This window comes from Chlorocebus sabaeus, chromosome 20, assembly GCF_047675955.1.
Source record: "Chlorocebus sabaeus isolate Y175 chromosome 20, mChlSab1.0.hap1, whole genome shotgun sequence".
NCBI lineage: Eukaryota > Metazoa > Chordata > Mammalia > Primates > Cercopithecidae > Chlorocebus > Chlorocebus sabaeus.
Window position 1 is genome coordinate 80,080,772 of NC_132923.1, and position 15,960 is coordinate 80,096,731.

Here is a 15,960-nt window from a genome sequence, read left to right on the forward strand (position 1 = left end):
TTCTTTTATTCTCAAAGTTCTAGTTTTCCCTCAAAATTCGATCAAATATTATCCCTGCTTGAATTCCTCCCCTGAACTTCTCTTTCCAAACCTGGATTACCTATGTTTCCTTTGTGTTCCCATAACATCCTGTGCACATCTTGTGAATCTGTTAATACCAGAGGAACCATTTTTCTTGGAGTCAGAGAATACCAGGGCAAGAAGGGCAATCCAGCGTCATCAATACGTTATTGGAGATCTGTCAGCTCATCTTTCGGAACATGTTTTTTCTCCTTAACTCTTTTATGTCTTTTGTCAATCAACAGTGCGTTTTCCATTTTGCTGCCTGATTTAGGTAAGTGCCATTTGCTTATTGCTGATCAAAAGTACTCAATTTTCATATATTCAGAGGCAGGGAAAGAGAAATGGTAACCCTTCCTGCATTCCCACATTTGATGAAAAATTGATCTACCAAAATCAAAGAAGATGTTTCATACAGAAGTATTTTTTTTACATTGGGGAAGATGAATAATGTTTCTCAAGTACCTACTATATACCATGCCCTGGAGCAGATGTGTTCCTCTTAAAATCCCAGAGAAATAAATGTTTTCATCCCTTTTCTGAGAAGCTGTAGAACCTACATCCATATTTAAGTGATCCAGGATTTGTATTCCAGTCTCTCTGCCTATGAAACTCATGCATTTTGCATTCTACCATACTGCCTTTTGAAGGACTTGATATCCTTCATTCTAATTAAGACATAATAAGTTGAATATGATCACATTGCCACCAGCAAACTAACTGAATTGAGAATGGATCATTGGAATGTTGTTTGCTTTTCCATTAAAATAATAGTGCATAAATTAGCACAGTGCATGACACATAGTAGGCTGTCAATACACGTTCAGTACATTGAATTTGTCAATAAAAGAGGATCATGTGTTCTGTTGTTTGTTAATTTTTGTTTAGCGGCTCTAGCTATGTGGCTACCTGGATGTCACTTGAACTTGACAATTCAAATGTATATTATATTTTGTAAATATGAGTTTGCTGAACTAAAAAACAAATGACAATTATATACACCTGATAAAATCCCACATCTCAACATATCCTTGGTCTATGTTTAAAAGAAAAAAGCTGACTTAGAATAGACACGCATTGTATCCCTACCCACATTTAAAGGTATTTAATAAAATAAGGGAGTGAATAATTATGAATAATTATATCCGAAGGTCTCAAACTTGTTCAGTGGTGAATCACCTGAAAATCATGTAATTCTATGTAGAGTGCCAAGGAATGTGAATATTGTAAAATGAAAATGCCTAATCATTATTATGGCACTAAGTCAGATTCAACATTATGCAAGATTATTGTAAAGGAACAATTGCCAATGATTTGAAATAAAAACCATGGAAGAAAAATCAACATGACTGTTCTATTAAGCTGTTTCTCCCCTCTAGGAGTTAAGACCTCACTATTCTAGCAGTATAGCATATTTGTTCAATTCCAGAAAGATGGGAACTTAGTCTAAAAATGATTCTTTGAGCAACTTATTTTTCTGGAACTCTTTGTGAAATCAAATTAATATAAATATATATGTTTTGAGATACTGGGACATCAAACTTTTTTAATCTTTCAGTTGAATTTCTTCCCAAATAGCGAGTATTTTTATTCTTTGATTCTTCTACTCTATTTGTATTCTATGATCAGATTTTGCCAAAACAGCCCCGAAGATGCACCTGGATAATTAGGTAATTGGGTATAATTTGGAAAGCCAGTGCTTATATAAACCATGCTTAATAATGGACTATTTTGATCCTGTCTTGACCCTAGAACTTAAGTCTCAGGAAGTTATTATCTATGATGATGTGGACCTGAGTGAAAAAGAGTCAAAGTAAGTCAATTTACCTTATTGGTTATCCCTGCTGATATTTGACCCATTTCCTGATGCTTTCTTAATTATGATCACAGAACCATCTTTTCAGATCCTTGGAGATTGAATGAAAAGTCAACTTGAGATAGTCTTCTCACTAACAGGGGAAAACACTGAATAACATACATGATCCAACAGTGGTAGGTGACCACAAAAGGCATTGGAGGTTTTGAGTCTGTTTCTGATTTTCATTTTTGAATTTAGACTTGAATCTCATTTTAACACATTTTAAAAATTATCTCCAATGTATACGACAACATAGAGGATAGCAAGCACTATGTGACAGAACCTCCATATTCAAGGACTAAATAACTATAATTTATCAAAAAAGATGGCTGGATGCAGTGGCTCTTGCCTGTAATCCCAGCACTTTGAGAGGCAAGGTAGGTGGATTGCCTCAGTCCAGAAGTTCAAGACCAGCCTGGGAAGCATGGCAAAATCCCATCTCTACTAAACTAGCCAGGCATGGTGGCACATTCCTGTAGTCCTAACTATTCAGGAGGCTGAGGTGTAAGGATGGCTGGAGCCTTTGAGTCAGAGGTGTAGTGAGCCGGGATCACACCACTAGGCTCCAGCCTGGGCAATGGAGCCAGACCCTGTTTCAAAAACAGAAAACAAACAAACAAACAAAAACACAAAACAACAAAAAAAAGCCATCCTTAAGTTTGATACTACCTCTCCAGTCACTTGTTATTTCTACTTCTCCTCTTAACCAACTGGTTAAAAATAAAAGTCTCCTCTGTTCATGTTTGATTCATCTTTCCTTGATCACTTCAATTAGGTTTCCTATTATACCACTGAACTTATTTTTGGTAAGGTCACTAATAACTCCTTTGTTAAATCCAATGGATACTTTTAAGCCTTTATTTTATTTGTCTTCTCTATATCTTAAACTGTGAACCATGCCATCCTCCAAAGGAAAAAAAATACTAGTTTTTCCCTAGGTTTCTATGTTGTTATTATTTCTTCATTATTTGATGTTATTTTTAAGTTGACATATAATAATTGTACATATTTTTCCAGGTGCATAGTAATGTTTTGATACATAAAATATATAGTGATAAGATCAGGGTAATTAGCATATTCATCATCAAACATTTATCATTTCTTTGTGTTGAGAATATTCAATATCTCCCTTCTAGCTATTTAAAACTATATAATATATTATTGTTAACTATAGTCATCCTATGGTAGTTGTATTAGTCCATTTTTACACTGCTATAAAGAAATACCTGAGACTGGGTAATTAATAAAGGAAAGAAGTTTAATTGACTCACAGTTCAGCGTGACTGGTGAGGCCTCAGGAAACTTACAATCATGGCAGAAGGGGAAGAGGCACATATTACGTGGCGGCAGGTGAGAGAGAGAAGAGAAAGTGAAGGGGGAAGAACTCCTTATAAAGCCATCAGAACTCATGAGAACTCATTCACTTTCATGAAAACACTATGTGGGAAACTGCCCCCATGATCCAGTCACCTCCCTCCCTCGACACGTGGGGATTACAATTCAGGTAACGTTTAGATGGAGACACAAAGCCTGACCATATCAGTGATATAGAACACTAGAACATATTCATCATATCTCACTGTATATTGTATCCTAAACTAATCTCTCCCTATTCCCTACTTTCCCAGCCTTTAGCATCCTCTGTTCTACTCTTTATTTCTATGAGAGCAACCTTTTTTAGCTTCCATATATGAGTGAGAACATGTGGTGCTTAACTTTTTATTCCTGGCTTATTTCACTTAACATAATGTCCTCCACTTCCATCCATGTTGCTGTGAATGACATGATTTCATTCTTTTTTATGACTGAATAGTTCTCTGCCGTGTGTATGTTTATCACATTTTCTTTACCATTCATTTGATGTTGGATACCTAAGTTGATTCCATATGTTGGCTATCACATATAGTGCTGCAATAAACATAGGAGCATAGATGTCTCTTTGATATAATGATTTCATTTCCTTTGGATTAATACCCAGCAATGGAACTGCTGAATCATACGGTATTTCTATTTGTAGTTTTTTAGGAACCTCCATACTGTTATTCATAGGTGCTGTACTATTGATATTCCCACTAAGAATGAAGAAGGGTTTCCTGTACTCTACATCCTTGCCAGCGTGTGTTATTTTTTGTCTTTTTGATGATTGCCATCCTAACAGGGATGAAATGATACCTCATTGTGGTTTTGATTTGCATTTCCCTGGTGATTAGTGATGTTGAACATTTTAAAATATGTTTATTGGTCATTGTATTTTATTTTTTTTTATTATACTTTAAGTTCTAGGGTACAAGTGCACAACGTGCAGGTTTGTTACATAGGTATACATGTGCCATGTTGGTTTGCTGCATCCATCAACTCATCATCTACATTAGGTATTTCTCCTAATGCTATCCTTCCCCTAGGCCCGCACTGACCAACAAGCCCTGGTGTGTGATGTTCCCCACCCTGTGTCTAAGTGTTCTCATTGTTCAATTCCTACCTATGAGTTAGAACAGGCAGTGTTTCATTTTCTGTCCTTGTGATAGTTTTCTGAGAATGATGGTTTCCAGATTCATCCATGTCTCTGCAAAGGGCATGAACTCATCCTTTTTATGGCTGCATAGTATTCCATGGTATATATGTGCCACATTTTCTTAATCTAGTCTATCATTGATGGACATTTGGGTTGGTTCCAAGTCTTTGCTACTTCAAAGACACAGACTGGCAAATTGGATAAAGGGTCAAGACCCGTCAGTGTGCTGTATTCAGAAGACCTGTCTAATGTGCAAAGAGACACATAGGCTCAAAATAAAGGGATGGAGGAAGATCTACCAAGCAAATGGAAAGCAAAAGAAAAAAGCAGGGGTTGCAATCCTAGTCTCGGATAAAACAGACTTTAAACCAACAAAGATCAAAAGAGACAAAGAAGGCCATTACATTATTGTAAAGGGATCAATTCAACAAGAAAAGCTAACTATCCTAAATATATATGCACCCAATACAGGAGCACCCAGATTCATAAAGCAAGTCCTTAGAGACCTACAAAGAGACTTAGACTCCCACACAATAATAATGGGAGACTTTAACACCCCACTGTCAATATTAAACAGATCAACAAGACAGAAGGTTAACAAGGATATCCAGGATTTGAACTCAGCTCTGCACCAAGCAGACCTAATAGACATCTGCAGAACTCTCCACCCCAAATCAACAGAATATACATTTTTCTCAGCACCACATCACACTTATTCTAAAATTGACCTCATAATTGGAAGTAAAGCACTCCTCAGCAAACGTGAAAAAACAGAAATCACAACAAACTGCCTCTCAGACCACAGTGCAATCAAATTAGAACTCAGGATTGAGAAACTCATTCAAAACCACAAAACTACATGGAAACTGAACAACCTGCTCCAAAATGATTACTGGGTAAATAACGAAATGAAGGCAGAAATAAAGATGTTCTTTGAAACCAATGAGAACAAAGATACAACGTATCAGAGTCTCTGGGACACATTTAAAGCAGTGTGTAGAGGGAAATTTATAGCACCAAATGCCCACAAGAGAAAGCAGGAAATATCTAAAATTGACACCCTAACTTCACAATTAAAAGAACTAGAGAAGCAAGAGCAAACAAATTCAAAAGCTAGCAGAAGGCAAGAAATAACTAAGATCAGAGCAGAACTGAAGGAGACAGACACACACAAAAAAAAGTTCGATAAGTCAATGAATCTAGGAGCTGGTTTTTTGAAAAGATCAACAAAATTGATAAACCACTAGCAAGACTAATGAAGAATAAAAGAGAGAAGAATCAAATAAATGCAATAAAAAATGATAAAGGGGATATCACCACCAATCCCACAGAAATACAAACTACCATAAGAATACTATAAACACCTCTAAGCAAATAAACTATTGGTAATTTTAATGTCATCTGTTGAGAAATGTCTGTTCATTTGCCCATTTTTAATTGAATTTTTTTTTCTGTTAAGCTGTTTGAGTTCCTTGTATATCCTGGATATTAGTCACCTGTCAGATTAATAGTTTATAAATATTTTTCTCCACTCTGTAAGTTGTCTTTCCACTCCATTGATTGTTTCTTTTACTGTACAGAAGCTTTTTAGATTGCTGAAATCCCATTTGTTCATTTTTGCTTTGTTACCTGTGCTATTGAGGTCTTAGTCATAAAACTTTTCCTAGACCAGTGTCCTCAAGTGTTTCCCCTATGTTTTCTTCTAATAGTTTTAGAAGTTTGGGTCTTACATTTTAAGTCTTTGATCTATTTTTGTTTGATTTTTGTATAGGGTAAGAGGTGGGATGGGGTCTAGTTTTATTCTTCTGTGTATGGATATCCAGTTTTCCCAGCACCATTTATTGAAAAGACTTCCCCCACTGAGTGTTCTTGCAATCTTTGCCAAAAAGCAGTTGCCTGTAGATACATGGATTAATTTCTGGGTTCTCTATTCTGTTCCATTGGTTTGTGTGTCCGTTTTATGCCAATACCATGCTGTTTTGGTTACTAGAGCTTTGTAGAATATTTTGAAGTCTGGTACTGTGCTTTATACAGATTTGTTCTTTTGCTCAGAATTGCTTCAGCTACTTGGGGTCTTTTGTGATTTCATACAAATTCTAAGATTGTGTTTTCTATTTCTGTGAAAAATGGCATTGGTATTTTGATGGGGATTGTATTGAATCTGTAGATAGACTTGGGTACTATGGTCATTTTAACAATATTAATTCTTCCAGTGTATGAACATGAGATGTCCTTCCATTTGTTTGTGTCATCTACAATTTATTTCATCAGTGTTTTGTCATTTTCTTTGTAGAGATCTTTCACCTCCTTGGCTAAATTTATTCCTAGGTATTTTTGTTTTTTTGTAGCTATTATAAACCAGATTGCCTTCTTGACCTCATTTTCAGCTAGTTCTTTGTTCATGTATAGAAATGCTACTAATTTTTTTTATGTTGTTTTTGTATTCTACAACTTTACTGAATTTATCAGTTCTAAGAATCTCTTGGTAAAGTTGTTAGGTTTTTCTAGATATAAGATCATGTCATCTGCAAACAGGGACAGTTTTACTTCCTCGTTTCCCATTTGGATGTCCTTTATTTATTTCTCTTGCCTCATTGATCCTGCTAGAACTTCCAGTACTTTGTTGAATAAGAATGGAGAGAGTGGGCATCCATGTCTTATTCCAGTTTTTAGAGGAGAAGCTTCCAGCATTTCCCTGTTAGGTAAGATGTTAGCTGTGGGTTTGTTATACACGGCCTTCATTATGTTGAGGTACTTTCCTTCTACACCTAATTTGTTGAGAGCTTTTATTATGAAGGGATGTTGAATTTTGACAAATGCTTTCTCTGCAGCTATTGAAATTATCATATGGTTTTATTCTTCATTCTGTTGCAGTGATGTTTCACATTTATTGATTTGCCTATGTTGAATGACCCAACTTTGTTGACTGCAGGCATGTTCCTGGTGGTCTGATTGATGGGCATCAATATGACCATGGAGGGGGTGATGGCTAGAGAATTTCTGGCTTCACAAGATGAAGCCAGTGATTCATGAGCTGAGCTGAAATCTTCCCAGACTGATACTTCCCTTTCTATCACAGCAACCCTCTATGATAGATTAGAATGGTTCCCAGTTGGCCAGGTGCAGTGGCTCATACCTGTAAACCCAACTCTTTGGGAGGCAGAAGTGGGAGGATCGCTTGAGCTCAAGAGTTTGAGACCAGTCTGGGCAACATAGTGGGACCCTATCTCTATTTTTATAATGTAAAATAATATTTTAAATTGTTTCAGATGAGAACATCAAGGCTAAGGGTAACTAACTTGTCCACACGATTGAGTACAGAGGTAGGTCCGAGATCTAGGTGGCCTGCCCTCAAGCCAGTGCTCTTTCCTGCCACCTACCCTCTCTCTGGGGATGTGCTCACCAAGTGAGCCCAGGGGTCAGTGTGTGAGGTTACAGAGGGACAGCAGCCTGTTTGTGTGCAGGGAGGATGCCCTGGGAGTCAGTTTTTTGTTTGTTTGTTTTTTGAAACAGGGTCTCACTCTGTCGCTCAGGCTAGAGTGCAGTGGTGGCATGATCACGATTCACTGCAGCCTTGACCTCCTGGGCTCGGGGATACAACCCACTAATATGTTCTTGCATTTCTGGGGTGTATCACACTACATCATGGTGTATTATCTTTTTGATGTGCTGTTGTATTGAGTTTGCTAATATTTTGTTGAAGATTTTTGTGTCTATGTTCATCAGAGGTATCAACCTGTAATTTTATTTTATTTTCTTTTTTGTATCCTTGTCTGCTTTTGGTATCAGGGTTATTCTGGCCTCATAGAATGAGTTAGGAAGAGTTCATTCTTCTTCAGTGTTTTGGAATAGTTTGAGAAGATTTGGTATTAATTCTTTTTTAAAGGTTCAGTAGAATTCAGCAGGGACGCCATCCAGTCCTAGACTTTTCTTTTTTGAGAGATTCTTTATTACTGATGCAATCTCATTACTTTTATTGGTCTTTTCAAGTTTTCTAAATTTTTCTTGGTTCAATTTTAGTAGATTGTATATTTCCATGAATTTAGCTATTTCCTCCAGGTTTTCCCATTTGTTATCAGATAGTTGCTCACAGTGGTCTCTAAGTGATGCGTCTTTTTTTCACTTCTGACTTTACTTGAACTTGCCCTTCCCTCCCTCTCCCCGTTTCCCCTTCCTCTCCCCTTTAATTTTCCCCCTCTCCTTCCCCCTCCCCTTTCCTCTTCCCTCCCCTTACCTCCCCTCCTCCCTCCCTTCCCTTCCTCCCTCCTTTCCCCTCTCCTTCTCACCCCATCTCTCTGTCTAGTCTAGGTAATGGTTTGCCAATTTTGTTTCTTTTCAGAACACCAGCTTTCTGTTTCATTTATCTTTTGTATTTTTTATCTAAATTTGTTTACGTCAGCTCTGATCTTTATTATTTCTTTTCTTCTACTAACTTTGAATTTGGTTTGTTCTTCCTTTTCTAATTCTTTGAGAAAAATCATTAGATTGTTTTTTGAAATCTTTCTAGTTTTTGATGTAGGCATTTATTACTATAAACTTGTCTCTTAATATTGTTTTTGCTGTGTTCTATAAGTTTGGTATGTTGTGTTTCTTTTTTTTTTTTTTTTTTTTTTTTTTTTTGAGACGGAGTCTTGCTCTGTAGCCCGGGCTGGACTGCAGTGGCCGGATCTCAGCTCACTGCAAGCTCCGCCTCCCGGGTTTACGCCATTCTCCTGCCTCAGCCTCCGGAGTAGCTGGGACTACAGGCGCCCGCCACCTCGCCCGGCTAGTTTTTTGTATTTTTAGTAGAGACGGGGTTTCACCGTATTAGCCAGGATGGTCTCGATCTCCTGACCTCGTGATCCGCCCGTCTCGGCCTCCCAAAGTGCTGGGATTACAGGCTTGAGCCACCGCGCCCGGCCGGTATGTTGTGTTTCTAAGTATTATCCTTAATTTCTCCCTTCACCCATTGGTTGTTCAGGAGCATGTTGTTTAATTTCCATATATTTGTATAGTTTCAAATGTTCCTGTTGTTATTGATGTTTAGTTTTAATGCACTGTGCTCAGAGGAGATACTTGATATGATTTTGATTTTTAAAAACTTGTTGATACTTGTTTTGTGTCCTAACTTATGAACAGTTCTGGAGAATGTTCCATTGATAATGAAAAGAATGTGTACTATACAGAACATGAGTGACATGTTCTGTAGATGTGTATTAAGTTCTGTAGATGTCTGTTAGGTCCATTTGGTCTATGGTGCAGTTTAAATAGGATGTTTGCTGTTTTTATTTCTGGATAATCTGCTTAGAGTGAGATGTTGAAGTCTCCCAACTATTATTGTATTGAGGTGTATCTCTCACTTTTGGCCTAATAATATTCGTTTTATATATCTGGGTGCTCCAGTGTTGGATCCACTGAAGATGGAGCTCCACATCTGGTCCTTTTGATCTCTATGTTGGTGACTATTTCAATAAACACACAGCTGCTCAGGCTGAAACCCTAGGTTATCTGTTATTCCTTCTCTTGTACCTTTCCCTTCCCTTCACTCTCTTCCAATAATTCAAAACTGTTCCCACTTTTCCCATCCCCACTGCACAGCCACAATGCAGTTTTGTTTCTCAACCAGATTACTACAACTCCCTGAATGGCCATCTTACCTCCATTTCTGTTTATTCTCCAGACTTTCTTAAGTGCTAATGTGACCACCTGCCACCCAACAGCTGAAAACTGTTTAGTGGTTACCCATCACTTTCAGAATGAAGTCAAAACTGCTTAGGAAAACATAAAATTTATTCATAATACAGTCCCTCGCAACCTCTTAGCCTCACCTGTTATGCCTGCTTACCCACTATTCCTGTGTTCCATCCATACTGTACTACTTGTAGTTCCTTAGACCAGATATGCTGTTTAGCATTTCCAAACCTTCACATTTGTTCCAACTTCATCAATTCATTCAACAAATATTTATTGAACATGTCCTTTGTGCCAGGCACTGTGCTAGGTGTTGGGTATACAGCAGTGAACAAAAGAGATATAATTCCTACTCCTGTGGGCATAGAGCGACTAAATCAATAATCAAATGAAAACATTAGTCTCTAATTACACACTGGAATTTGGTTGCTTTGAAGCAGGATATTTTGAAAGACAGTGGATATAGGGTGTGTGCTGGTAGGGGTTTTAAAGTATTGATAGTTATGGAAAGCCTCTTCAAGAAGGTGATAATTTAAGAAGAAAAGAATAGTTCTACCTGTGACACACTGTGCCATGATTTTTGCCGACTATTTCATCCCTCATTATTTAAAATTGAATTCAGATTTTACCTTTTCTAAGAAGCCCTCTCTAACTTTATCTATTTAAGTTAGGTACTCCCTTTTTTTATCAAGATATTTTTCTCAGAATTGTAGTGGTCTGTTTTCTTGATTTTCTTATCTGCTAGACTGGGAACTCTTTGAGGTAGGGACAGTGACTTTCATATCTGTATCATGTGTCTGATACCAAAACATAATTTGATAAATTAGTTAACAAAGAAGGACCTGCTATAAAAATGTGCAAGATAATCTGGAAGCTCAGAATAGGTAGACATTACTGTTATTTAGGTGATCAGAAATCTTTGTGCCAAGCTGAAACAGGAAAGACAGGTAACATTTTGACAGGTGAAGACTGGGAGCAAAAGAAGATGAGAGGAAAGGGAGGAGCAAGAAGGGGGAGTAGACAACTGTAAATGGAAAACACACGTGTTTGGAAAGTTCTGTTGGACCATAAGGCGTATATGATCAGGAAAGGGGTGTTACAAGCAGGAAATGTAATTTGGCATAAGATGGAAGAGAAATATCAAATTAGGGTAAAGAATAAGTTCTTTTTCTCTTTTGTTTGAGATGGAGTCTTGCTATGTTGCCCAGGTTGAAATGCAGTGGTTATTCACAGGCGTGGTTATTCACAGGCGTGATCATAGCACACTGCACTTTGACCTCCTGCCTCAAGCAGTCCTCTCACCTCAGCCTCCCAAGTAGCTGGAACTACAAGTGCATACCAGTGAATCTGGATAAATTATTTTTCTTAAAAAATCATTTGTAAAAATCAAAACAAAATAAAATTTGTAAAGCATGGTAAAACATGGTAAAACAAATTGCCCTGAACCCATCATCCGACTTAAGAACTAGAACATAACCAATACCTTGGCCTCTTTTCCTTGTACACACCATGTATCCTTTCCCTCAAGGTAACTGTTCTCATAAATTTGGTGTTTTCATTTCCTTGTTCAAAATAAATATAGTTTTAACAAACATATGAAACAAATATTACTTCCTTTGGGATTTGAACATCATGAAAATGAGACAGTGTATACAGAGTTCTGCAACTTTTTTATTCAAATATTTCATTTTTGCTTTCATTCATTTTAATGTTCTGTAGTATTCCATTATATGTATATACCATAATTCATTTATCTATTCAATTATTGGTAACTATTGGGGCCCTTATAAATAATATTGCCACAGATATTCTTATTTTATTTATGGCTCCTGTGAATGTGTGCAGGAATTTTTCTAGAAGATATACTTAGAAGGGGAAAAATGCAAATTATAGGGAATGCAAATTCATATGAAAATGCCAACTTGTTTTCCAAAATGGTCATACCACTATGACCATCCATTTCATTCTCTCTGCTCATCCATTTCCTCGCTTGTAAAACTTTGAGTGATTGGTTTAAAGGATTGTTGCAATACTTACTTTGAAAACCAAATGAGTAAACATATGTAAGATGTTTAGCATAAGACCTGACACATAGATGCTAAAAAGTACTAGTTCCTTCTATAATAAATACCTTCTCCCTTCCCTGCATCTTCTTTTGCCTGGAATCACTAATGTTACATGCTAGTTGGCTTAGCCTTGTTTCACAATGGAGTTCAGTTACATTATTCACATTTTAGAGACCAAAAAAAACCCCTGAGGCTTATAAAGGAGATGAAATGTGATTATAAGCAGGCTGATCTCTTGCATCTGGTTTCAAATTTGGATTATGACACATCACGGGTCAGCAAACTATGGCCGGAGGACCAAATATGGCCTGCCACTTGTTTCTGTGTATAAAGTTGCAACAGTAGAGTTGAAGAGTGGCCATAGAGATAATATGGCTGCAAAGCCTAAAATATTTACTATATGGCCTTTCCATGGACTATCAAAATATATTTCTAGATGGCTTTTTAATTTTTTGTAAAACATAATTGCCTATGAAGTGTTGATGGTTCCACGAATGTATAAGTCGGTCTTAATTTACTTGCTCAAAATATATTTCTCCTCAGAGATGAAGATAAACTGAAAATGTGGAAACCCAAGTTTCTGACACCAAAGGAAAAAAAAGAGAAAAATGGTGCTGAAGAATCAGAAAGGTGGGAACACAGAGGCACTTATATTATAGTTTATCTGTGGCAATTTATACCTCTTACCAGCTGTGTGGCCTTAGATAAGTAATGAAATTTGATTCTCAGCTTTTTCATCTACAAAATGAGAGTAACAACATCTACATCATAGTACAGTTGAGAGGATTAAAAGGGACAAAGAATATAAAAATATTAAGTGTCATATACATGTATCTTCATCCTCCTCCTCCCTGCTTTTGGTGGATGGGAAGTGAGAAAAGATTTCAAGTTAACCATTTTCAAACAATGACAAATTTCTAGTCTTCCTTTAGGTTGTAAGAAATTCCCCTTATAAGATATCATGTAAATAAAACACCAATTAGAACTTAAATGTAACTTTGAGAAAAAAACAAATTAGGTCATCATATAGTAACACTGATTTCCCTAAAATATAATTCTAGTTATGACTATAATGAGTGTTAGAAGTTTAAAATGTTTTACTGAGTCAAGATCTAACCTGCATTCATGTGATTCAAGTTCCCAAGCGGTTGTGGGAGAATGTTTTTACTGAGGCAGGTGGTTTCTTACTGCTCTCTGATCCCATCTTCTCAATTGCTAGGACATGAGGCAGGATATGAGGTACTTTTTTAACAAATGACTTGGGGAAATATTTGTCTAAATAGTCACTGAGATGTGAACATTGTGTAGTCTGTGTGCTCTGGGAAACCTGTTAGAAAAGTCCTACGGGGGTGCACCAGAGGAAACCAGACATTAGTGTCTGAGACTCAGAGGATGGCATTGGATGGCCCTTCTCGTAAGTTTATTTTCTTTAGGTTCAGACTTGATGTAATTTATTTTTCTCAGGTTGGAAAGATGTATTAACAGACTAGAAAAGAAACTTTCTATCTTAAACTTCATACTTTTACATATATTTGCACAGCATAACAGAATTCCAAGAGAGGAACTATTAGTAACATTTTTGATCTGCCCCCCAGAAAGCATTTTAGTATGTTGATAACTACAAATAAGGTAACTATTTTTAGTATGTTGATAACTACAAATAAGTCTTCTTAGGAAACAATTTTCCAGTGCCTTTTTATTTTTATTTTTTTACAACAGAGTGATATAACAGTATACTTTTATTTTGAACGAAGTAAATTAGAAAATGTTACAGTCAGGGTAATTATTTCTGTATCAATTTATATGTGCTCTTTGAACTTTTTTAAATGATTTTGACCATAAAGAATCTTCCTTATTCTACCAGTAAGGAAGAAATGTTTTCTATACTAGTTCAACTCTTTTATTATTCTTTTATCAATCAAAGACGATGGTAAGTTTAAAGAGAAGTTGAGCAAAGGTATCTGTCTTAGCCTATTTGTGTTGCTATAAAGGAACACCTGAGGCTGGGAAATTTATAAAGAAAAGAGCTTTATTTAGCTCATGGTTCTGTAGACTGTACAAGAAGCATGACATTGGCATCTGCTTCTGGTGAAGGCCTCAGGCTGCTTCCACTCATGGCAGAAGGTGAAGGAGAATGTGTAGAGATCACAGGGCTAGAAAGGAAGCGAGAGAGACAAGTGAGGTACCAGGCTCATTTTAACAAATGAGATGCCAGGCTCCAGGAAACTATGACAGTGGTAACTCACTCATTACCAAGAGGACAGCAGCAAGCCATTCATGAGGGAAACAACCCCATGACACAAACATCTTCCATTAGGCCCCACCTCCAACATTAGGGCTCAAATGCCAACATGAGGTTTGGAGAAGTCAAATATCCAAACCATAGCAGTATTCCAGATATAACGGCATGAAAAGGATAACCCACTTTCTAAGATGACCCAAGTAGACATTGTAATGTGTAGGGAAATGGGCAGCTGATGAAACTGGAAAGATGATCGGGCCAAATTATGAAATGCTAATGGATTTAGACTTTATCCTATTGGCAGTAGAGAGAAATTGAAAGGTTTTAAGCAAGAGAGTGACATAACTAAATTTTAGAAAAATGACTCTGCAGGCAGGTATGCCAATGGATTTGAGGAAGGAGAGGTAAGACGAAGATGGTATCTCAGGCAATAAGTAGTGATACTATGAAATATGGCAATGGCTGTAATCTTGGAAATAAACAAATGTAGGAGATACTTTGGAATAAAACTGACAGGATTTGGTTGACTTTTTTACTTCTGTCAATACATTAAACTGCTAAAAAGAAGAAACAAATCTAACGTGAAGAGCAAGAGGGAGGACTAAGAGTATAGTCAGCTTCTTCTGTAGCGTTATTTACTTTTATGTGCTGAAATTCTTGCACATGTTTTGTGGCATCTTTCTTTATTTTCTTAATGGTATTCATCCTCCAAAACATTCAACAAATTGGAGAGCTCTTCAATTGAACCATGTAGATTTGTGATCTCCAATTAGGCTTAACAACTTAGAAAACCACACAAAGTAAACTGCTTGCTCATTCTTACTGGTTTCCATTAAATAATCTGAAGGTGAATGGGAACATATGTAAATTTCCTAAAACTAAAAAACAAAAACAAAAACAAGTTATATCTCTAAGTCTCATTCACACAAGTTTCTTGTTTACCTTCATTTGTTTAACCAATGTGATTTTATCCCAAGTTATTATCTTGCCATCAAAAATATTTTTTAATTGTGGGGAAAAGCAATTGGTATTGCCCTGATCACTTGTTTGACAATTTGCTCTAATGGAAATATGTGTGTGTATTTGTATTATGAACCTACATACATGTGTGTACATATACACAAATACAGATGCATGACTTTGCATATGTATTATTTTATATAAAATTATGCACACAAAAAACTATACCTGAATTTGTCCTGAAATGAAGTGACTTTGTAGACTCAGCAACTTAAGAGTCTTATTATAGTACATTTTACCCTACCTGCACATTTCTTGCTAGTTTCTCTCCTAGAAGTTTCTTCAAAACCAAGAAGCAAAACTTAGAAAAGAACAGAATGAAAAGAGAAGAAAAACTATTTAGAGAAAGGTTTAAGGTACGTTCTCTTCTCGAGGTAAAAATTAGCAATATTAACAGCTTGGAGCTTTCATTTTTAAAAAAATCTGTAAGTATGCTGTGCCTCTGCCTCTCTGAGATATAGACATTATCTTTGACACAAAAAGCCAGCATTTCATTCCTATTTTTTCCTGATACATTTCTATATTCTTATGT

The 15,960-nt window shown here is 36.5% G+C and overlaps 1 protein-coding gene across 1 annotated transcript in view; it reads left to right on the forward strand.

Moving 5' to 3' along the window:
* The window catches only part of FYB2 (FYN binding protein 2), a 76,396-nt gene that overhangs the window by 55,510 nt on the left and 4,926 nt on the right, over positions 1–15,960 (forward strand). Inside the window, 4 exon segments of the mRNA XM_038004591.2 lie at positions 306–334; positions 1,813–1,873; positions 12,710–12,796; positions 15,691–15,784. Of these exon segments, the coding sequence (XP_037860519.2) occupies positions 306–334; positions 1,813–1,873; positions 12,710–12,796; positions 15,691–15,784 (271 nt within the window).